The 22,960-nt window shown below is 41.9% G+C and overlaps 1 protein-coding gene across 1 annotated transcript; it reads left to right on the top strand.

The window, feature by feature from the left end:
- Positions 1 to 1,888: 1,888 nt before the first annotated feature.
- On the top strand, positions 1,889 to 20,038 carry DNAAF5 (dynein axonemal assembly factor 5; the record flags this gene model as incomplete). The annotated part of the gene is made up of 9 exons (XM_083872293.1): positions 1,889 to 2,459; positions 3,060 to 3,244; positions 4,161 to 4,285; positions 4,708 to 4,823; positions 8,809 to 9,041; positions 10,729 to 10,941; positions 13,058 to 13,198; positions 17,029 to 17,197; positions 19,882 to 20,038. The coding sequence occupies 9 exons, from the start codon at positions 1,889 to 1,891 to the stop codon at positions 20,031 to 20,033; spliced, it is 1,905 nt and encodes a 634-aa protein (XP_083728419.1). The 3' UTR covers positions 20,034 to 20,038.
- Between the last annotated feature and the right edge of the window lie 2,922 nt (positions 20,039 to 22,960).

Raw genomic sequence — 22,960 nt, 5'->3', positions numbered from 1 at the left:
TCTGCCCCGCACGGACCCGCAGGGGATGATGGCTGGACCCGGGCCGGCTGCTCCGCGCCCCCAGCCCGAGGACACGCCAGCCAAGGAAGACGAGCCTGTTGGCCACAGTGGACAGTGGCCTGGCCGTCAGGAACAGGCCTGGCCACGGAGGACAGGCCGGATGAGTGAAGTGGCCGGACCATGGAGGATGGGCCTGGCCGTGAGGGACAGTAACAGCCCGGCGGTGACACACGGCCCGGCCAGGAGGGATGGCTGGGGCACAGAGCACAGCTGGCCATGGAACTGCCCGTGGTGGGTGATGAGCTGGCCCTGCAGGACACGCTGCTGAGCCAAGGCAGGCAGAGCACCTTCAGCACCGTCTGTGCCACAGCCCTGCCGGCCCTGCAGAGCACCCACAGCCCAGGAAGGGCTGGGAAGGGCTGGGAAGGGCCGCTCACCGGCTCTGCCCGTGGGTGTTCAGGGCAAAGCCATCACAGCCAGCAGCACCTCTGTGCAGGGCCATGAGGAGTGTGGTCACAGCTGGATTCAGCCATGGGCCGGCACTGGCTGTCAGGAATAGCCCAATGCACGCTTGTTTTCCTTCTGTTGCCAGGGACTTCACATTCATGGTTTCCACAGAATAAAGGGTGAAACAGGACTCCAAATGATCTCCTAGTCAAGCTAGGAGAAGCACAGCAAGGGAATAAACTCTGCTGGGAAACACAGGGCTATTTTAAAAGAATTTATTTGAATTAGTTGTATACTTTATTGCACTTTAGATTCGGTGTGATCACTCAAGAAAAGGACGCTGAGAATCCTTTTAGTTTGATGTCTGTTCCTTGCAGTCATCAGAGAAGAACACAAAACATGGCATTGTGTAAAGCACACATAGGTACAACATAAACACAGTGTATATACACATTAGCTAATACAAATGAACTCTAGCAGGTTTACAGCGCTGTTAGAACCTGACGCCTTCCTGCCCGTGCAGTGTGATCCCCGCAGAAATGCACAGGGGGAGGTGACACATGTGGCAGTGGCCGGGCACGGAGTCCCCGGCGCTGTCCCGTTCCCCTCGGCCCCCGCAGCCCCCGCGGCCTCTCCCGGGTTCGCTCCGCTCGTTCCCGGCCCGGCCCGGCCGCGGGTCCCTCCTGCCGGTACCGACCCGAGCCCCAGTGTGTGTCCGGAGACCGCCCGCAGGGCAGCGAGGCCGCTGTCACCTGAACTAGCACCGTCCCTTGTGCCCTCGCTCTGTCCCTGTCCCTCTCTCTGTCCCTGTCTCTTTTCCTGTCTCTGACCCGTTCCCTGTCGCTGTCCCACTCACTGTCCCTGCCTCTGTTCCCCTCCCTGTGCCTGTCCCTGTCTCTGTCCCTGTCCCTGCCCCGTCCCTCTCCCGCTCTCTGCGCTGTCCCGTTCCTGTCCCTATCCCTGTCCCTGTCCCCGTCCGTGTCCCTCTTCCTGTTCCGGCTCTGCTCCCTAGCCCTGTTCCTATTCTGCTCGCTCTCCCTGTCCCTGTCTCTGTCCCGTCTCTATCCCTATCCCTATCCCTATCCCTATCCTTATCCCTATCCCTGTCCCCGTCCCTATCCCGTTCCCTGTCCCCGTCACCTGTCCCCATCCCTATCCCTGTCCCTGTCCCGATCCCGTTCCCTGTCCCCGTTACCTGTCCCCATCCCTGTCCCTATCCCGTTCCCTGTCCCCGTTACCTGTCCCCATCCCTGTCCCCATCCCTATCCCTATCCCTATCCCTATCCCTATCCCTATCCCTGTCCCTGTCCCTCTCTCTCTCTCGCTCTCTCTCTCTCTCTCTGCGCTGTCCCCGCGCACCGCCGGCACGGCCGTAAAGCGCTCCCGCCGTCGCAAACGCCCCTCGCGTCCCTGGCGACGCGGCCCCGCGCGGTGCCGGATCATGGCGGCGGCTGGGGATGCGGCCGGGGCCGTGGCCGGGGATGCGGCGGCCGAGGCGGCCGAGCTGTCGCAGGCGCTGGCGCGGCCCCTGAGCCTCCTCCAGCAGCCCGAGTGCGGCCGGGCGGCGCGGCTGCGGGCGCTGGAGGACATCCGCGCGCAGCTGCAGGGCCGGGCGCTGCCGGGCGCGGTGCTGCAGGAGGTGTTCGCGGCGCGGCTGCTGCGGCCGCTGTCGCGGTGCCTGGCCGGGGACGCGGCGGAGCGGTGCCGGGAGCTGGCCCTGGAGCTGCTCCGCCACGGGCTCGGCCACGGCCAGAAGCCCTGCGAGGCGCTGCCCGTGCTCCTGCCGGCGCTGGCGCAGCGGCTGTGCCCGCCGCAGGGCGCCGAGCCCAGCGAGGAGCTGCGGCTGGGCCTGGTGCAGCTGCTGAGCCTCCTGGTGCAGCGCTGCGGCGCCTCCATGGCCCCATACCTCGGCGACATCGCCCGCCTGCTCCAGGCCACGCTCCTGGACCACTATGCCGAGGTCCGGCGGGAGAGCTGCCGCTGTGCCGCGGCCTGTGCCCGGGCCATGCCAGGTGGGGCTGGGGATGGGGACATCCCAGGGCAGCGCTGGGTGTGTGATGGGGCTGAGGAAGGGGCGCTAGGAGGGAACAGGGATGCGGGCGGCGCAGAGATGAGAGGGCACACACCCTCACAGGGGTGCTCTGCACGGTTTGGAGGATCTGCTGGAGAAGAGCCATGGCAGGAGTGTGGGCTGAGCTGTTATATGTGGGTAGTAGCAGGAGGAGGGGCTAGGGGAGGGTATGTGGGCAGTGAACAGCTCCGATACTGTATAAAGTTAAAGCTGCCTGCTACATAAACACAGCAACATTAGTCAGGCTGCTCTTCATAGTGGGACAAAATCGTGTTGCTCCAGATCTGTCACCCACAAAGAGAGAGAAATAGAATTACTGAACAGCATTAAGCCCCCCTGCAAATCCATCCAAAATCATCTTGCACTGCTGGCCCCAACAGCTGTTTGGTGTCATGGATATCCGTGCTACACAGAACCAGAGAGTGCTTTGGGATTGGAGGGACCATAAAGATCATCTAGTTCCAGCCCTCTACCACAGACAGGGATCCTGCCCACTGTGGCAACTCACACGGTTGGTGTTTCTGTCTTTCTGCCCCAACAGAGCACTTCCATATGCAGTCAGAGTCTCTGATAAAACCCCTAATGCAGACAATCTCCCACCAACACTACAGAGTCCGTGTCGATGTGATTCAGGCCACTGGGGCAGTGATACAGTTTGGGAATGGAAAGTCCGTGGATGATGTCCTGTCTCATCTGGCCCAGAGATTATTTGATGAGATTCCCAAGGTGTGCTTTTTGTCCTTTTTCTTTCTTGACATTTATTTTAAATCTGTTTAAAACTCATCCCCACGGGGTGGGTCTCTTGGTGGTTCTCTCCCTGCTTCCCCCATTTTCAGCTGAGGTCTGTAAATATGTCTGTCATGGTTTAATCCCAGGTGGAAATGAAGGCCCACACAGCCCCTTTTGCTCCCTCCCAGCTCGTGTCACCTGTGCTGGCATTGCTCCCTCAGCTGTTTGTGCAGCTCCTCACTAGCAGAGCTTGAGACACCCAAAAGTCCTTGACTTAGGGTAAACTCTGCTTAGCAACAAGTAAACATCAGTGTGTCATCAGCATTGTTCTTGCACTAAATCCAAAAAATAGCACCATAGGTGCCTTTTTGTTCTAATGGGTGCCTTCAATTCTGTCTTAAATTCACTGTCACATCTCTCTGGGCCTTGATTCTCTGGCCTTTTCAGATGCTTAACAAAGATGGTATGGGTCCCTTTATAAGATACAACTGACCAGTAATTTTAAAATTAATCTTTCCTTTGTAGTGAACAGAGAAATTTTTCTTCTGGAGCTATGCTTGAAAAGCTACAAATTCCAGAGAAATGTACATTTCCTACGTTCTCAGGAAGGAATTAGCCATGAGAATTTAGTTTTCTGAGTTAGGTCTGTATCTTGTCTTTCTCTCAGAGCTGTGCTTTTGTGCATCAAACAGTCTAAGACTGACTAAGCCAGAGTGAAAGATGAGAGTGGGATTCCTTGTGTGTTCCTTGAGATGCTTCCTGCAAGTGAGGAAATGCTGGGTTCTTGTAATTTCTTCTGAGAGTATTGACGTGCTTCACCATGTCTTATATACAGAAAGCAAATATTGTTTTTAATATTTTTCTGTTGTTTTCCTGACACCTTTAAAATAGTTTTTTTTTTGTCTCCTTGTAGGTACGACACGCTGTGACAACTGTCATTGGAGAATGGTTGTTGCACCTACGAGACAGATACTCATATTTTCACAAACTGATCCCTCTGTTACTTGGCAGCTTTACTGATGAAATTCCTGAAAATACGTAAGTGGAACATTTTGTCTTCAACCCCCTCTCTTAAATAGATGGAAAAAAATGTTCCTAAGTTCACAGATGTCTAGAAACCCCTGCTTCTGTTTGTTTGTTTGTTTGTTTGTTTTTTCTTAGACTGAAAATGTTAGCATTATCTTCAGTAACTTTTGTTATACTGTCCTTTTATGCTACATTCAATTAAGCGTGAGAGAGACAAAGACAGGGGTGGACAGAGACAGAATTATCCCTTGGGAGGAGAGGCCTCTGTCCATTGAGTACAAAAGAAGTATAAACTCTCAGTGTACCCAGGTGAAATGGCAGGAATGTTTCCCATCCTTCCAGCTGAATTCAAGTAGTCAGCTTTTCCAGAAGTTTCATTTTAAAGTGTTTTTATCTGAGGGCATGGTGGTATAAAACTCTTATTTTATATCTAGGGAACTGGCTTGGACCTACTGGGAAAAGATAGGCTTGCAATGGGAGAAAGAGAATGAGGACGATTTGAAGGATAAGATGGATTTTAGTGTTTCACCATCTCATTATCCCAAAGGAGGTAAGTGTTGCAGTGAAAGTGGTTTTTGCTTTGTGAATAATCTCCAAGAGCTGCAGTGCAGTACTGACAGCAGAGCAGGATGTGTAATATTCATTACAGTATGTAATATTAATGTGGAGAGGTAGCACGTATAAAATATATATAAAATTATTTAAATTATTTCTATTAAAATTAAATTTTAAAAAGTGATTGTTCAGTAACCTTAAATTTTTTGTTTATTTGTTTCTGGGTTTTCTGGGTTTTGTGGGTTTTTTTTGGTAATCCAGTAATTCATTTTGAAGAAAGTAAATGAGGCTGCCTATGCTGAAAAAAAATTAAAGCAGTGGTGCAGAAACAGCAGTAAGTTCTACATTAGCCAGTGCACAGCGGGCACAGAAATGACTGGAAAGGAAGGCAGGAGGGAAGAACCCATGAGCTAAGCCCTTGAATAATGAGTGCAGGTCACAGCATTAATGATCCACATAATTGGTGTGGAAGAAAAATTTACAATTAAATTATTTCAGACTTCTCAGTGAGACACTGGGATGCTACCTAAAATCTGCCAGTGTACATGAAGAATGTGGGAACTGAGTAATTTCCTTTATTATACCCAAGATATGCAGAATGGGTAGTTTACTTTTTAATACCATATGATTTATAGGTGGCTTTCAAACATTGTGTTTGCAGTAGCTTGAAGCTTGTTTCCTGTCTTGGGTTCACAAAGTTAATGTTTAAAAATATGCATATGGGAGTTGGGGGAAGAGAGAGTTTAACTGGCTCATTTATTGATTTCTATACTCATATTTAACTGAACAAAAACTCTTTTGGTGTGAAAGAACAGGTTCATGCTTGACTTGTGCCTACATGACAATCACATCACAGAATACCCAGCAGCAAAATCCTTTCCATGACAGTGGGTTCCGGAGTTCTTTCTTCTTTGAAATTACACTTCTTTTTTTTGTTTAAAGTTGTTTTACTCAGTAATGCTTGAATGAAAGGGGAAGCTCTTCATAATGGTGACTGGTTTGACAGAACTGTTTAGCTTTGAAGGCAGGCAAGTTGATCTGTCATCCTTCCCAACCTTTCTTCTTTCCTCCTTATTTTATATATAATTTTACCTCAGGGGTTTGGAAATGCTGAGGAACGCTTTCACTTCCACTAGTCATGGCAGAAACATTTCTTCTCCTGGCAGTCAGAGAACCTTTTAACAGACATCAACTGATGAAGTTGAGTGTCTGAGCTCCAGTCACTTATTTTGCCATGAACTTGATATAAAGGAAGTCATAAAAGGTTTAATTTCAGTGTCCTTGGAACAGTGATTACTATTTGTACAGCTGATGGGGTTTCCTTGGTCAGTTTTGTCTAGGTGTGTGTTGGGGTTTGTGTGTGTAAGTTGTTTTGGTGGGGCTTTTTAGAAAGTGACATCTACCAATTACTTCATAAATAAATGATATGTGATCTCCCAGATAATCTTCTTAGCACAATAAATATGCTTCATGAATTTGGGCAGCTTTCCAGCCCCACATTAAATGGAATTTTCATGCATTTTTCTTGGTAGAATGATGCAGTCAAGGCTTGAATGTGACATGTATGTGTGTATTTTTATATATGTCCACATGTAGCTAAAGAATATTTTAAAGAAATGGACTGATAATTTTTGACTTGAGTCCCAAGTTAATGGTGACTTTTAGGTGTCATTTCTTGCTGTTTATCTTCACTTCTGAGTTGTCTGTCTTATTAATAGTCAGGCTTGATATGACAAATGGAAGAAAAATCAGAGGAAAGAATAATTGGCTGTTTAATTATACAGATAAAAAACTTTATCAGAGACACTAATATACCTTTTGTGGTATCCTACCACAGACTGTGGATGGATGATTGTTATTATATGTGTCCTTTCTGTTTGCTGTCCTCGAGCATTTGGTTCATTTGGGTTTTTTGTGAGAGGGGTTTGTACTGGTCGTTTTTTTTTAATATGATAATGGTGTATTTTAGTACCTTGTTGCCATTTCTTGTGACTTTAGTGTACTGGAATATTTTTTTTCCAACTGTGAGTCTTTACTTAAGTAGCTTTGTCCAGCTGTCAGACTAATGGACCTGCCACAGGAGCCCCTGCTTTGATCTCCCAGTGACAGATCCTGCAGGTCACAGGGGACCAGGGGGAGCCCTGGTGTCATCCAGGCAATGCACAGCTCTCACTGAGCCCCAGCACTCATTGCCTCAGGATACAGGTGCAGACAGTTTATAGCAGGGAAGTCTTTGACAGGAGTAGCTACAGGGATAAATGCCTGCATTTGAACATCTGAAATGAAGGAATTGCTGATAAAGAATGGTCCAAATTCTTCAAACAAAATTCTGCCTCGGGTGGAATAGGATGCCAGTCTGTATTTGCTGTCTCAAGTTGATTTCTTTATTTGACCTTTTGCTACTCATTGTCAGCTTTCATAATCCAAAATGTTTCCTCCATTGACAAAAGAAACAGCAATTCATGTCCTGATGCCTGAATTTTATTTTTTCCCTAGTTAGGTATTTCATAGGTATTTCTAAGCCTTTTATTCTCAGACCATTTACTTTAGTCAGTTTTCCTTTTAGCATTTGTAGTTACACAGGCCAGTGCAGGAAAATATCCTGAGACAGCTCAGTCATTTTCTTCCTGAGCATTTACAGGAGAGCTCTGTATCAGAAATAAAAAATGCACTCACATATTTGGTGTATTTTGACACCTCACCTCATAATGAATGATGTCTCTTTTTTAAAACAGCATGTGAGCATTGTGAGTGGCAATTATGAAATCGTGCTTGTCAAAGAACAACTTTTCAGATTTTGTTCGTATAAACATATACAGTGTTAAGAAAAAAAAAAGGAGACTGTAGGAAAAAAAATCCCCGAAAAAGCTTATTGCTACTTTTCGGAAAGGGCTGTCACAGCTTTATCTGTAAAGCCCAGAACAGGATGTTTGTTAGATGTTTGTGATATTGGTCAAGTTGCTCTTCTGAATCTCAGTGATTTATAAATTAACTAACAGGTAAATTTGATGATTACAGAGACAGTACAGTAGGCATTTGTTGGGAAAGGTAAGTTTATTAGTTCTCCAGAAATCTGCATCCTTTGTTGAAAGAGGGAATATATATTTGCAACTTTTGGGTTCTGTATGAAATCAGAAGATAACCACAAAAACTCCCTTTCCACAAGTAGTTACAAATTCAATTCAATTTTAAGAAAAGAAAAATATATCCCCCCAACTCTTTTATCATAATTTTAAATGTATTATTCAATTTTTGAGACACTGAAGAGACACTTCAGTAAGCTGCTTTTCCTGGAAAAGCATTAGAAAGGAGATAATAGCTGTGATTTTTAAAACACAATCAGTTTGTTGGCCTGATCTACTACACAGTGTCTGTACAAGCCACAGTTCTGTGCCCTTTCTGCCTTCAGTTTGTGTATCTGCCAGATACACTTTTAACCTTTTCCTTTAGAGGGCACAATTGACATTGTCTGTTTTACTGCAGCTCATGTCTTCTCTACTATTTGTGCCTTCTACTTTCTTTCCTCATCCAAATTATATTTGACTCAGCATTTGCATGCAAAAGTCTTTCTTCTGTTTATCTCTGTGTGTTTCAGTTTATTTTTCATGGGATTTGTGTTTCTATCAAAATGAAAATGAATTATTAAGCTGTGTTTTCCAAAGTGGGTAAAGACGCACATTCATTTCAATTCTCTTTCTCTTCTCCTTCTGTAAACATTTTAAAATATGAAATCTAAATCACCATCCAGTAATAAATACAGAAATTGAAAGAGCTGTGTGGAGTTTTAATTCTGCATGCAGTATATATTAAAGAGATGCCACTTGCACAGGTAAATTTCTCAGCAGCATTTGGAATATTTTGTTCTGTGCTGAAGCAGACAACCAGAGCTCTTACCTTGCAGCTTTTAAACTTTTCTGAGGATTGTTATGCATTGGCTTCTCCTTTGATATTTCTTTTTGGGTTGTTTTTGTTTCTTCTAGAGACTCGACCAGGACTGGGTTGTCGGGAACTTGTGTCGAGAAACCTCTCCAAAATCCTGCCAGGTCTCTGTCATGATCTGACAGACTGGGTTGAAAGCACAAGGGTCAAAGCCTCCCAGCTGCTGTACACGTTATTGCTGCATGCAGAGGATCACATCACCCAGCACATGGAGCTACTGCTGAGGACTTTGTACCAAGCGTGCTCAGATGAAGAAAGTGAAGTGGTTAAAAATGTAAGTTTGATCTGTTAAAGTAGCTGTTGTACACTGAATAAAGACCTTATAGTCTTCAGTCTGTCTTCTGAAGGTTTGCTTTACCTTAGGTCACTGGAAATTAGCCATGACTGAAGGGTCAGGCTCAGGTTTATATGGATGTTAAAAACATGTGCACATTATACTTCACTGATCTGTTAAAATAAATGTATTCCTCTATTATTGGTATGAGGACCAATAGTAGAGTTACTCAAATACAGTTTAGTTTATATGCCAAGCCCATGAAGCATTGATAATAATCTCTCTGAAAATTATAAGCAGTGGATTAAAGTGTAAAATCCTTGGGGCAACAAATTCAATGTAAAAAAATGTGCAGGTCATGCCCTTTCAAGTTAATTTCACTTACCTCCCCCTGCTCCATAATCCAACCATATATTGAGGGATGTTTATTCCATGTGATACCCATATTCAGTGTTTGAATCCTTGACGTAATGCTTGGAAAATGCAGGGTGGGAGGGTTGTGAGGAATAATTAGATTTTTACTAACAGTAGATTCTTTCAACACTTTGATCAACAAACCAGTAAAACAGATGCAGTTGAAGACATGAGATAAATTTAGCAAAAGAAGGACAGGTGGTACAAATGCTTTTACAATTTTGAGATAAAATCTTCTGTTCCTGTTTCTACACAAGGAAGAGAACATATGTATAACACAAACATATCTACTTAACTTACTCTTACAAGTTACAAATTCCATTGTAAATGGAATGTGAATGTAATGGAAATGTGAAGAATGTGTTCTGCTTGCTGGATGCAGGAACCTAGAGAAGAGCCTGAGACTAGCATGATTCAAGTATTAATTAGGTGCAAAAAAAATTCATAGCTAAATCACTAGACTATAAATGATAGAGAAAGGGAGATAAGCTTTCATCTTTGGGGAAGTGAGGCAACCATTAAATCCATGGGATAGGAAAAAGTGTTCCTGTTGCACAGGTAGTGCTGCAGTAGTTGATTGTTCCTTTATTCATGCACATGATTGTAACCATTGGGCATCAGTCAGGCAGTCAGCCCTGGTGTGGTGTATTTCATGTGGAATACAACATCCTGATACGTCTGCAGGAATGGGAGCAAAGGGTGTCCCTGTCACAGGGAATACACAGTAATTTAAGCCTTTCAGTTAAAGTGGTAAGATGGAAAGCAGTGGGCAGTTCCCCCATGGCATTGCTTCCACACTTACCTGGATCTGTAATGTCAGCTTCAAGGTACAGTACAATAACAAAAAATTCCTCCTTCAGGTTTTTAGAGCTACAGCTTTTAATAAACAGGGAGTGATGTATTAAGGGCAAGCCTCACAACAGCATTTGAGGGACAAAGTGCTAAACCACTAAATGTGCAACATCTGGTTACTCTAAATTGGAAACTTTATTACAGGGAAGTTGTACACTTTGTTTCTGGGCACTGCTTTCTCATGGAAGTTTGTCTGATGTGGGGAAGGCTGCTTGCAATGCCTTATTATGTGCCTACTGAACATGTCAAGAAAATTTCTTCATGCATATAATCATTACTGAGTGAGTGGAAAAGGCCTACAAGGCAACTGCTGAAGCATTTAAAATAACAGCTGGAATCATAAAAAGAAAAAGGCCATGATATGTTGAACGGTCTTTGTGTTTTCAGGGAAATCCTCAAGTTATTCCTGTTCTTTTTTCAGAGTGTGAAAGCGGCAGAATTGATTGGAACGTTTGTCAGCCCTAAGGTGTCTTTGAAATTGATCACCCCAGCCTTTGAGCAGACCCCCAAAGCATCCTGTGTGATGGTTCTGGCTGCAGTGATTCGAGGTAGCCCAAAAGAAATCCTACAGCCTCATGTGGCCCAGCTTGGCAACACACTGTCACAGGCTGGAGTCTGTCAGCGGTCTGAGGAGGTGAGGAAAGCTGCAGAACACACAGCAGGATACAGGCTTTGACCAAACTGCTTTTTCACTTATTCTCCCTAAACGCTCCCTTTCCTATCCCTCCTTTGCACACCTGTCTGAGGCTGTAGTTGTGGACATGTGTCTGAGACAAAACAGGACCTTCCCATTCTTCCTGGGCCGTGTTGTGCTCACCTGGGCAAATCTGCTGCTTTCAAAAACTTACCAACAGTCCAGCCCCTCAGCACATGTAGGTCCAGGTTTGAGAACTGCTGTAGAAGACTTCATATAATGGAAGAAAATGAAGAGGCAAGGCAGGGAGAGAAGCAGCTGTTTATTAAGTGTTGTACTAACAAAGGACTACCCTGGCTGGTCCTGAGGCAGAGTTTAACCCATGTTTTGAAATTCCTTGTGTTCACAATCCAGACAAGATCATGCATTTCAATCCTCATCAGTAAAAATTACTGAAAAATTTTTATAGTCTATTGTAATTGGCATTTTAAGTTTCTCAAGATGCCCTCTTAATGTTATCTGATTTTTGTTTTGCATTCTTCTTTTTCATTTTAAAAGGCAGGTACCAGTACTTTATGTGTATATTTAGGAGCATGTTTTGTAAACTTTTGGGCTTGCTTACTTCTCTTTAAGTGAAAGTCTAGAAGGAAGACCTTTATCAATTAGAAATTTACTTCCAAGTGTATTCTTAGGTAATAGCTGAACCCAAAGACCATTTTTATTTTAGCATTTGAAGAATATCCATCCATTGCTATATAAGGAGAGAAGAGATTCTCTTAAACACAGAATGGATATTTTTTAACCTGCAGGATTTTTTTTCCTTCCCCTGTTCAAATGTAGAAATAGATCTGTTAGAGATGCACAAGAGGAATCCCTGTAGTTTCCCCACAAATTAAATCGTGTCTTTCATTCCACCAGAAGTTTGTTAGACCTTTGCTGTTAAGATGACCAAAAAAGGGCCAGTGCTGTGCCTTGAGGAACTCTGACTTCATGTCAGGTGTAGGCTTCCCTTAAACAGTTATTCATGTGTGCAGACTGAATCTGGCCTAATTGTCTTTTTGAGCCAATGTAAGAAATACATTTCAAGTTCTTCCCTCATTAGGTTTCTTCCCTAATGGAATATGTACCAGTGATGCAGGAATTAACCTTAATCTCCATGAAGCCTGTGATGATTAGGAGCTCATATAAGTGGAAGGACTATAACCTGATTGTTCAAATGACAATTCCCTGAGGTATAGCTGCAAAATTGCTGTGAGGTTTAAGCTTACCACTTCCATTTGGCATTGGCTCCAGGAGTCAGATCCATCTGCAGCTGAAAGTTTGGCAGAATTGTTCCAGCCTTTAGTCTTGGAAAACAATCTCTCTCTATTTTAGCCAGCAAATGCTGCACAGACACTGTTTAGCTAAGGATTGACCATGTCCATGAGATTAATAACACTTATGGTTAACCTATTCCTAGACTTGATTTATTTTTGGGGAGTAAATTTGTAACAATGGCCCTTCTGTTCCCTGACAGCTTCATGGATATCTGATGCACTTTATCATAGAAGTCATGGCAAACTAGCTAACAACAGTATTGACTTGAACTGGTATCAGTTGGATCAAGATAACATGAATTATATGGCATCAAATGAGATAAATTGGCTGAGATAAAAGCAAAGGCTCAGGTTTTTTTGGTTTATGTATTTAGCTGTCATTGTTCATCCAAAACAGTCAAACATGGAATAATATTTCAAAGAGTTGCAGCAAATATGTTATTAATTAACAAATTGCACTTCAGACAGAGAAAGTACTATTTAGTAAGCACTCCAAAATGCTTTGATGTTTTTATTCACCATTCACCACTGGAACCATTGTGTGATTAAGAGCAGGGTCATTTAATTTGTTAACAGGACAAGGTAAACACAAACAGTGTGGGAGGAAGATTATATTGTATTCTATAAAAAGTAGGATATAGGTAATTAGAAGAACTAACAAAAAATTACCAATATGTTACCAATGTAAGGGATTATACAGTGCTCAGATTTTATTACTGTCATTTCCCATATCTCTCCTTTAAAGAAAACCTTGTATTTTCTAGAAAACTTAATAAATATGTGCTTTTATTAATAAACAGGTCTTTTATATGGAGCAGCTGCTTTCTTGTGTACAAGCATTGATTGAAGTGTGCCAGGAAGACTGCAGAGAAATTAGCTTGCAGCTAATGAAAGTTTTGGTGACCATAATGGCAATACCATCTCAGGACCTTAAAGAAAAGGTAAAGTATGAGCTGGTTTAATATTTTGTTGTATTCTTGTCTTTTCCTCTTGATAAGACACTTTGTGGAAACAGAGCCATAATTTTTGTGGGGAGTATTTGTGGCTAGTCTGAGATTGTGCATCTCTGACAGTACAGACTGTACCAGAATTAAGTCTGGAGCTGGGTTTACAATTTGGGACAGGAGAGCCTGGAGAGATATATTTCTTCATAACTTTGATTAAAAGCTTATAGACTTAAAATACATTCCAGAAAAGGCCCTGGAATTCAGTTGTATTTGGTGGTCAAAAGCATCTCATATGGGTCTGTAGCTGCAGTTACAACTATAATTTTCTTTTTCCATAAGTGTGTTTAGGGGAGGTTTCAGAATAGAGGCTTGAGGTGCATTACTGGAGGATGGGAATCCTGGAGCTGGGTGGAAGCAGCCATGGGCCTAGTGGAGCATTCTATTTGGGTGGGTATTAACCACCTGCCCACAGTTAGGTAAAGTTTTGGAACAAGAAGTGTCCAGGATTTTATGTTTGTTTTGGACTCTGCCTTGGCGATGTTGGTGGTGCTGGTTGAACTGTTGATGTTTACTTTTTAGTGGATATAAGTCACTGTGAATGTTTGGTTATATGCAGGAGTAAACTGAAATTTATTTTCTGACTGTTAAAGAACAATTCACTTAGAGGTCAAGAGTACTACTAGCCTTAAAAACATGATGGTTTTGTAGTGATTTTTTCATCTTTAGCCAAATATCAGACAGATTTTACAGTAGTTGACCTTTTTACCTCCCCACAAGGAACAAAAGTTTAAATGTCCCAGGAATGCTTTAAAATCAAGGACAGCTGTACATGCCCAGATAATAGATGAGCTTTTTTGGCTCAGCATTATCTCACCCCCTTATTTTTCTCTTCCTCTTTCTTCCCCGAGCTAAATATCATATAAATCAGCGAGCCATCCACATGCAGTACAATTATGACCTCTCCCAGTTGTCTTTTTTCAAACACACACCTTAAGTGCAGTGGCTATTCTACTTCCTTTCCTCTTGCTCCCAGGCATGGTATTCCAAAGGCCTGTGTAGCATCAGTATTTATGGCCCCAGAGCTGACAGGCTGCCTCCGAGGAGATGTTCTCTAAGAAAGCTCTTTGGAAAGACATAAAGTGGAACAAAGCTTGAAACAAGTACTGAAAAGACTTCACAGGTCAAAGAGGGGTGGGATGATGATCTGTCTTATGGAGAGTGGGATTTGGAGGGGTTTGGAGTTTTTGTTTGTTTGCTTGTTTTTTTTTTTTTAGACAAAAAAAATCAGTCTGGGTAAGCCTTAGACAGATGGATCTGGAATGTTTTGTGGTATAAAGTCAGCAATGTCCGTTTAAAACCTTACAGCTTCATGCTCCTACGAAGAAAGCAGTTTCATGGAGATAAATCCTGATTTTCATAAACGCAAAACTTAATCTCCTGAGATTGTTGAAGCTTTAAGATGTTCCTGCAGTTCCAGATGATTTTTTTAAGTTGACAGTACTTTGGATGAGAATCCTTTTTCTCATTAGCCTTTCTTTCAGCTAGACACATACAAAATCTGGCAGTGAGATTACATAATTGCAATATTTCAAATTTGTCACAAAGACAAATGTGGCTTGAATTTTATTTTTTTCTCCAGTTACTGATTATTCCAAAACTTCAAAGTGAGCTATACAGCTTGGAGAAGGCAAGAAGTCCCTGTTAAAAGAGCTTAGGAACATGTAGAACAAAAGTATCACAGTTGCTGTACAAGTATGAATTTTTTGTTCAGAAAAGAAATCTGTATTCAGACTCAAAAGATTCTGAGCATAAACATAAATTATTCAAAAATTTGCATTATAGAACTCTAAATCAGGCTTTATTGTAAGGGAACAGAAGACCACTGAGATAGTGGAGACCACAACTGCTGTAAGCTGGTGGTGAACACTCAGGTGTGGCCTGACTTTTGGCTTTGTGTCCATCGTGTTTGTGGTTGTGGGGCTGAGGGGATGGACCAAGAGCAGCACTGGGCACAGCAGAGCACGGGGAGGAGGGTGGGCCACAGCCCCAGAGAGACTGAGGCTGTATCAGTTGGGAGAGTCTGCTCCTGGTTTGAGCTTGTCAGGGATTTAACTGGTGACCTAAAGATAAGGTTTTGTTTCATTACCAGTGCCCTGTGCTATCCTGGCTCTTCTTTCAGCACACTGAACATTAGCAGGAAAATACTGTGTTGTTAAACTTGTTACCTTTCAAACAGAGGGAGAAAATCACCTTTGCTATTTATTTTTATTTAACTGTGAGACACTGCTTAATGAGAAAATATGCATCAGTCTGCTGGCATATTTAATTTATTATTTTATTGTTTTTAATTGCATTCCTGAAACCACAGAATTTACTTTAAATCGTATGTGAACAATGTATTATTTTGTATCTCTTGTTCAATGGAAAAAAAATCTCGTGTGTTATGTGTTATGGTGGGATTAATAATGGGGAAGTTTCTGTCCTGACACATTCTGTAAAATGTTCAAATTAATTTACAAGTAGCTTATATGTAAAATATTCATTTATCTGAGTTGTTTTGTCTGTCTGGCAGAATACTTCCATAAAGGAGAAATCTGTTGTGCTTGAGGCAGGCAAACCTGCTTTAAGAGTAACCTTTGTCCTTAGCAAGTCCTGATTTATTTATTTTTTTCTTAGAATTCTCATTTATTTTCTCCACATCTGGTACTCCCATAAAAACATCTTTGGCAAGTGATTAGTCTGGAAGAGTCTAAAGGTCCTAGACATGTTTGAGCTAACTTGTGTGGTTGAGTTCAGCTTAAAAATATTAAAAATATGAGCACAATTTGTAGTTCTACTGAAGCACTTGGAGTCAAATGATGTCACTCCAGCACTGCAGTCCGTCTTTCCCTGCTGGAACTGGCCCTGCTGGCAGCACATGTTATTCCTTAGTGAGGTTCCTGACAGTGCCCTGCTCCCCATTCTGGATTCACAGTCTACTGAAATCACCAAGACTACAGATCCTGCTTCCAGCATGCTTTTAATCTCTTCCTTGGAGAAGTTTTATATTTCTGGTAGGAGCCTTCAGGAACTGTAAAAGCAAATTTTCGTTTGCTTTGAAACACATCTGCTGCAAGTGATTAGGAAAATCTAGAGGCAGTCTTGCCAAGCATACTCATGTCTGGAATTCATTTAGTAGTTCTTTTACATGTTTCATTTGTACATGTTTTATTTGCATGTCTCATGGAATAGTCTTAACTCTAAATATGAAGAAGAGATTTCTGATGTAACAGTGAGTTTTGGTACTTGTAAGCTACAGGAGTTGAGAAATTCAAAATGATCCTTCTCAGCTACTACTATTATCTTTCATAGATAGAACTGGGGGGAGAAAGGGAAGAGGGGAAATGCCATGTCTTCTCTTACCTGCAACAGCAATAGTTTCTGGAAGCTGCCATGGCTTGGGATTGTGAGAAATTCCTCCTATGTTTATGCTTTAAAGCATTCTTAAATTAAGAAGAAAAATCACTTCATCTTTAAAACCTCTAAGAGCCTTTTTTATGATGTGGTTGGGTTTTGGATAGGTCTGCACATGGATTAGAGACTCTCTCATTTTGCTGTTAGGTTGCTGTGTTCCTGGTGATTTCATTTTGAAATCAGGGCAAATGTTTCACTTCAAATAAAAGTTAATGGATGTAGTATAGACAGACATTAAATATCAGCCTTGATTGTTTAATAGAAACTATGAAAATCTTCCCATGTCCCTTCTGTTCTTACAGAATGAGTTTTAAAGGCGTTTCGGGGTTTTTTAATGGTTTCAGTTAAGTATCCTGTCTCTGTTCTAACAGGTGGAGAAAACAATGTCTTCATTAGCTGAAGTGCAGCAATTGGAAAGTTTCCATTGTCTCTACAAGCAGCACATAATTCAGCTGCTGGAGTGGGTTTCAGTGTCGTGTGAAGGGTGGACCTGCTATTCCCCAGAAGTGTTGCAGTTTGAGGTCATTGCAACCCATTCAGGTATGACTTATTTAGTTCTAAAAAAACTCCAGTCAGAATCTCCACGAGCCTGCAGACAGCTTGTGTTTTGTAATGAGCAGTGTAATGTTTAGAACCTTCACAAGAACATGATGGAAAGCAAAATAAATGTTGAAGCAGCCCAAATTCCCAAAGATTTCCTGGCTGCAGGGAGAATGCTAAAAGCACTTAAGGAAAAGTGCACTTTCAGGTGAATGAAATAGGTGAGGATTAAGGGGAAACACACTGATGTGGCTTGTGTCCAAAAATCCATCTTTTTATTCCATCTATTCACTAGTCTTTCAGAGGACACCCCCTCTCTCTAACAGACACTTCCTCACTGTTGCTGTCCAGCAGGTGGCTGTGCAGGGGTGAGTGACACACTCTGTGCACATCTCACCTCACACCTTCAGTCCTGCACAGGGAGCACTCCTCTGCCACACTCCCCAGCTGCCTTCTGCACCAAGGGACATGGTGACAGGCAGTGCTTTTCATCCAGACACACTTTTTAAGATTATTAAAATGAAATATTATTTGTTACTTGTTTTTTTGTTTTTTCCTTTCTGTTGGTTGTAAGGAGAATGGAGACAGTCACTTCATGAAGTATCACTGTGGCTACTGCACATAGTTAAATGTGGACAGGTATATTTTAAATAAATGTATCTTCTGCATTTAATCTTTGAATCTCAAAAAACCTCCCATCAAACCTGTGTGAAGCAACCACTTGTTGGTTTGTGCAGGAACCAGCATAAGTACTTTTCTTGGTTTTCATCTGTGGAAAGAACAAAAAGTTACTTCAGTGCAGGATTTGAGAGGCCAACTTTTCTGTATATTTGTGCTCCCATTTCCATGACTGAGGGACTTCTAGACAGTTGTCTCTATTTTCCTTAATGCTAAATAAATCATCAAATGTCTGGGCAAACATTTTGGCTTGCACCCAACACTGGTAATATGCTATTGTCTGTGTTTTCTGTCTGACACAGCAGCTCCTAGAGCTATTTTTTTTCTTTCTTTTCATTCCCACACATAATGTTGTTTTTAATCAATTTATTCAGCTTTACTCAACTCTTATTTCTCAGTTTTTACTGTTTTCCAGGAGCGTATGTTTAAGCTGAAATTAGCAATGTAGTTTATTTTGTTTATTTTCCATCTGTTGAATTTGCTGTTATCAGTTTGATATAGTAGTAGTATCTTGTGAATGTCTCAGAACTCACATGAAGCAATCTTGAATAAATGCTGTGAAAATAAAGACCTATTTGTTGGCACAGACATTTAGCAAACTGCAGTTCAACACCCTGTATTGCTTCAGTCTAGACAGTGAAGATTTGGGTTTTTTTCACTATTATTTTAAACATTAAATTTCCAGATATTATTAAATGCTATTGAGCTTGTTTTGGAATCTTGAGTACTTCAATCTGTCCATCCCATGTGTGAGGAATATTCTTGTCATCATAAATACCAGTGTTGTGTCTCCTCTGGAAGGATTTTCTGAGTTAGTGGAGTTGAATTGAATGTGCATCTTAAGGATGCAAAGATGAAAAAGTTCCTAAAGGAAAGTAGTTTATTGCAAAAATAGAGCAGAAAGAGCATTCTACACTTGCAGAATAAAGCATGTGTAGTCTGTATGTACTCTTCCTCTTTAAAAGCAGGCAGATGTTAGTCATTATCAAGGAGAAAAGCACAAATTTCCTTCAGTTGTGGGAAAATAACTTCTTAAAATGTTGGGATAACAGCTTAGAGTTTTGTTTGTTTCTTGTTGAATTCTATCATAGGATGTGAAAATATTAACAAACTTAAGAGTTAATTTAGAAGATACTTTTATTTCAAATAGCTTCTAAGATACATCATATTTTAGATTGTCTCATAAGATGAAAATAAGCATTATTGAAACAGGGAGAAGGAATGCTGCTGCAGTAATTGTATTATCCAAGTTTTGAAGCTGATCCTTTCAAACAAGCCCTTTCCTATGCCTCTGGGAGTCATGAACATCTCAAATGTTGCATGTGGAAGAACTTGAAAGAAGAAAAAAATGTACTTAAGTCTGCTGTGTCCAGAGGTGTCAGGGTCATGCCAGATCCAGTGTAGTTTTTCATTACGTTTAAGAAAACCAAAGCTTTGTGCATAGCCTCAGACTTGCAGGGTTATGAGGGAACAGCATTAATCCTCCAAAAAGAGCCAAAATACCCTCAGGTATTGACAGTCCCAGTAACTCTGGGGTGTCATGGATAGATCCATTCCAGAGTAATGAAATGATGGAATGGCTTGGGTTGGAAGGAGCCTTAAAGACCATCAAGTTCCAGCTCCCTGTCATGGGCAGGAACACCTTCCACTATTCCAGGTTATTCCGAGCTCCATCCAGCCTGGCTTTGGACACTTCAGGGATGGGACAGCCGCAGCTTCCCTGGGCAAATGTAGTAGAGCTATGCCATGCTGGCTAAGTGAGACATGGGGAGCTGATCCTCAGGCTGCCCTGGCCAAAACTGGGGGAACCCTGGGGAGTTAGCTGGGGATTTGTGCACCTCCTAATACGGTGCCACATGGATAACTCAACACCTGCCATGCAAGAGTGGGAAGTTAAGGACTATTTTAACACCACTTATATTAGAAATTTTAATGCACCTACATATGAAACATCCATAAAGAACTTATTGGTATTCTGAAGAAAGCCTTCTGTGTTTGTTTGCTAGGTCCTGTCATAGGTGAAGCTCTGGATGACTTTATTCTCGTTCTAAAGACGGGTCTCCAGCCAAACAGAGATCCCCAGATGCGGTTAAAGCTTTTTACTGTTTTATCCCAGTTGTTGCAGAAAGCAAGTGAAACCATCAATTCTCAGGGGTAAGTGGAGGTCTGATTTCACACAGCTATTTGAAAACTCCAGTGGCATTAAGAAGTAATGACCATGGGAGTTATTTAACCCCTGTAACCATCTCCATGTGAGCATGGCTGGCAGAAGAAAGACTTTCCCACCATCTTCTATAGCCTAATTCTTCTTGTTGTAATTTTTAACAATAATTAAGAGGGTAGAGTGCAATAATTTAAAAAAATATATAAAAATAAATGGAAGTCTTGACTTCCTCCACTGTAGTCTTCCTACCTGTGCCATTATTGGTAATTAAAAGGAATGTCATGCAGATCTGGATAGTTTTCAAAAAAATGAAGAGCTGTGGTTGAAAAGAAAACTTGATTGAAAGCTAAAAGGGAGATTCTTGGAAAAGAATTGGGTGGGGGGATTGTTAGAGTTTTTGTTTCATTTTCTCACAGCCAGCTCCTGAATCCCTAAACTTTGCCTGTAGTCATTGTAAGGAAATAGTTAAACACCCCAATAAATGGACATTTAAAAATGCCCAAGATATTTCATGAAGTTTGAAAAGCATTAAACTAAATGTTTGATAAGGCATTATTGCGACTGAAAATGTAAGTCTCCTGTTGCTTGGCAATATTTATGCATTGCAAGTACAATTTAAGTATAACTGAGGTGTTCATGAAACTCCTCATCTATAACAATGCTAAGGGGAGCTTCTTTTACCATTACTAATTTAACCTAAATGTACAAACACTTGTGCAAAGTTCTCAGGAAGGGAAATTATCAGTGTGCAAAAACCAGAAGAATGTTTCTAAGTAATTCAGTGAGTATGATGGCCACACAGCAGCTCTGCACACAGCAGTGGTGGAAGTTGTTTTGCTCAGGGCAGTGTGAGTGAATGGCCTTTGTCAGGATGAGATACATCCAGGGAGGGGCACAGACCTGCTTGTGTGAAGGATGGTTCAGTCCAGCTCATAATGAGGCTCTGTCCTCTGACAACAAAAGCAAAGCCATGAATTTTACCAGTAGGTTTATCTTAAAGACTAAAAAGCAGTGGAAGAAGCTAAATGCCTCTTTGAAGTCTTGATCCTGCTTACCATGGACATAGCAAAAGTTTTCATGTAGGAGGTAAAGTGTAGAGTTTTTGTGTTTGAAGCATTGTTTGAAAAACATTTCTGGACATTTTGATTTGTAAAAGCCAATCCCATTTTATTTCAAATTACCTGGGTTTAGGATGTTAAATTAAAAAAAAAAAAAAAACAACAAAAGCAGCAACATACACAGAAAACCCCAAGACACAACAGTCCATAAACATATAAGGCAAAGTGCAGCAGTATCATAAAAGCAAGAAAAGAAACCAGTGCAAAACAAAAATTAATAAAAATAATTAACATGGAATGAAAGTTACAGTATGTAAGTTCATAGAACCAATTTTAATGCAAACCCAATCTCTGCTTTGTGCATCTGCATAACAGCAGGGTATTAATGTCTCTGCAGATCACATTTTAGTTCTCTTGTATCCAGTTGAGAATGAAGTATCAACTCTGTAAATTCAAGCAGCACAAACAGGGTATGCCCTTTCCCTGGAAATGACTGACTTTTAGAATTAAATTACACAGATTTACAACAATAAGATCTGAAAATGGAAGGAGGGAGAATTTAATTGCATCAGCAACAGCAAAAATAAAATGTTAATGGTAATGAGAGATAATGTTGGGAAGTAGTAGTAAGTTCTAGTTGCACTCTGACATTCACTGCTGTCAGTAATTTGTTTAGCTCCTTGAAATGGTTCTCAGAGTTTAGATAGGAAGGCTTTTGGTTATTATGCTAAACACAGTTGTGTGGTCACCTAATTGTGTTTGACTCTGACATGATTGAGTCAGATAATTGCCAGATATTGCTTTACTGATTCTGTTTCAAGGCACTAGAACAAACATTCTCACAAATAGCACAGCACCATGGTTAACATAATGCTGATGGAATTTACCTTTGTGTTTTGACAGATCATTTTCTCACTGCAGTTTAACAGGTTTTATTAAAAACAGAAGCAGCTACTGATCAGGTAGAGCACAGACAGCACAGAGCTGCTTTTAGCTTTGGAGCCCAAAGGAGATTTGGAATGATGGTGATCATTAGTTTTATTTTCTTCTGACAACTTTTTTAACAGGAAATTATCAATGCTCAGAAATGTGTTTAAAATACCACATCTAAAGGGTTTTACAGATTTAGATGTGTCTAATGGGATGTCAAATTTCTTGTTATTACTTAAGTGCCATCTGCTGACAAGAAGCAGCAGTGGATGGATCTCTGACTTCTTCAGAGTCCCTTGCCAAGGGGAAGCAGCAGCCAGGTGTATCTATTTCCATCGTGCTGCAGGTGTGTGTCAGCACATAACTGAGACCTGGCAGTGCAGCTGCCTGTGCTTTAGTCAGGTAATACCTGGATAACAGGGACTACCTGCAGCGTGGATTCTTTCTAAAGTACTCACTGGTAATTGTTAGTTGTTAACATGGACCTGTTGTGTTCCTCCTGTGTCTTGGCACATCACTAAAGGAGCCACTCACTCCCCTGGCAGTGCAGGACTCTTAGGAAAGTCAACAAGAGCTTGTTCCCTTTGTGGCCAGCAGCAGGGTGGGGATGTGCTGTTGGCACTCAGGGGGCTGCAGCTTGAACAGAGCTCTGAACACAGTGGGACAGAGTCAGCTGGCTCAGTCTGTCTGCACCCTGCCAGCTGCTCTGGAAGGCCAGAAGGCACAAGGATAACTGAGCCTGTTACCAGCCACAGCCAGCACTAATGGCTCTTTGAATGCAGCAAAATATAATTAAATTGGCAGATCTGTATTTTTTTCCTCTTAATTTGAGATTGTTTGAGCTGTAACTAAATGAGTGTGAGGGGAATCCCTTTCCTAATTGTAATATGCTGACTTCTCACAGGCAATCTTTAGCAATTAGAAGCAACCCAT

Source organism: Zosterops lateralis (assembly GCF_965231275.1).
Source record: "Zosterops lateralis genome assembly, chromosome: 15".
NCBI classification, from domain to species: Eukaryota; Metazoa; Chordata; class Aves; order Passeriformes; family Zosteropidae; genus Zosterops; species Zosterops lateralis.
This window is presented reverse-complemented; position numbering and strand designations above follow the sequence as displayed.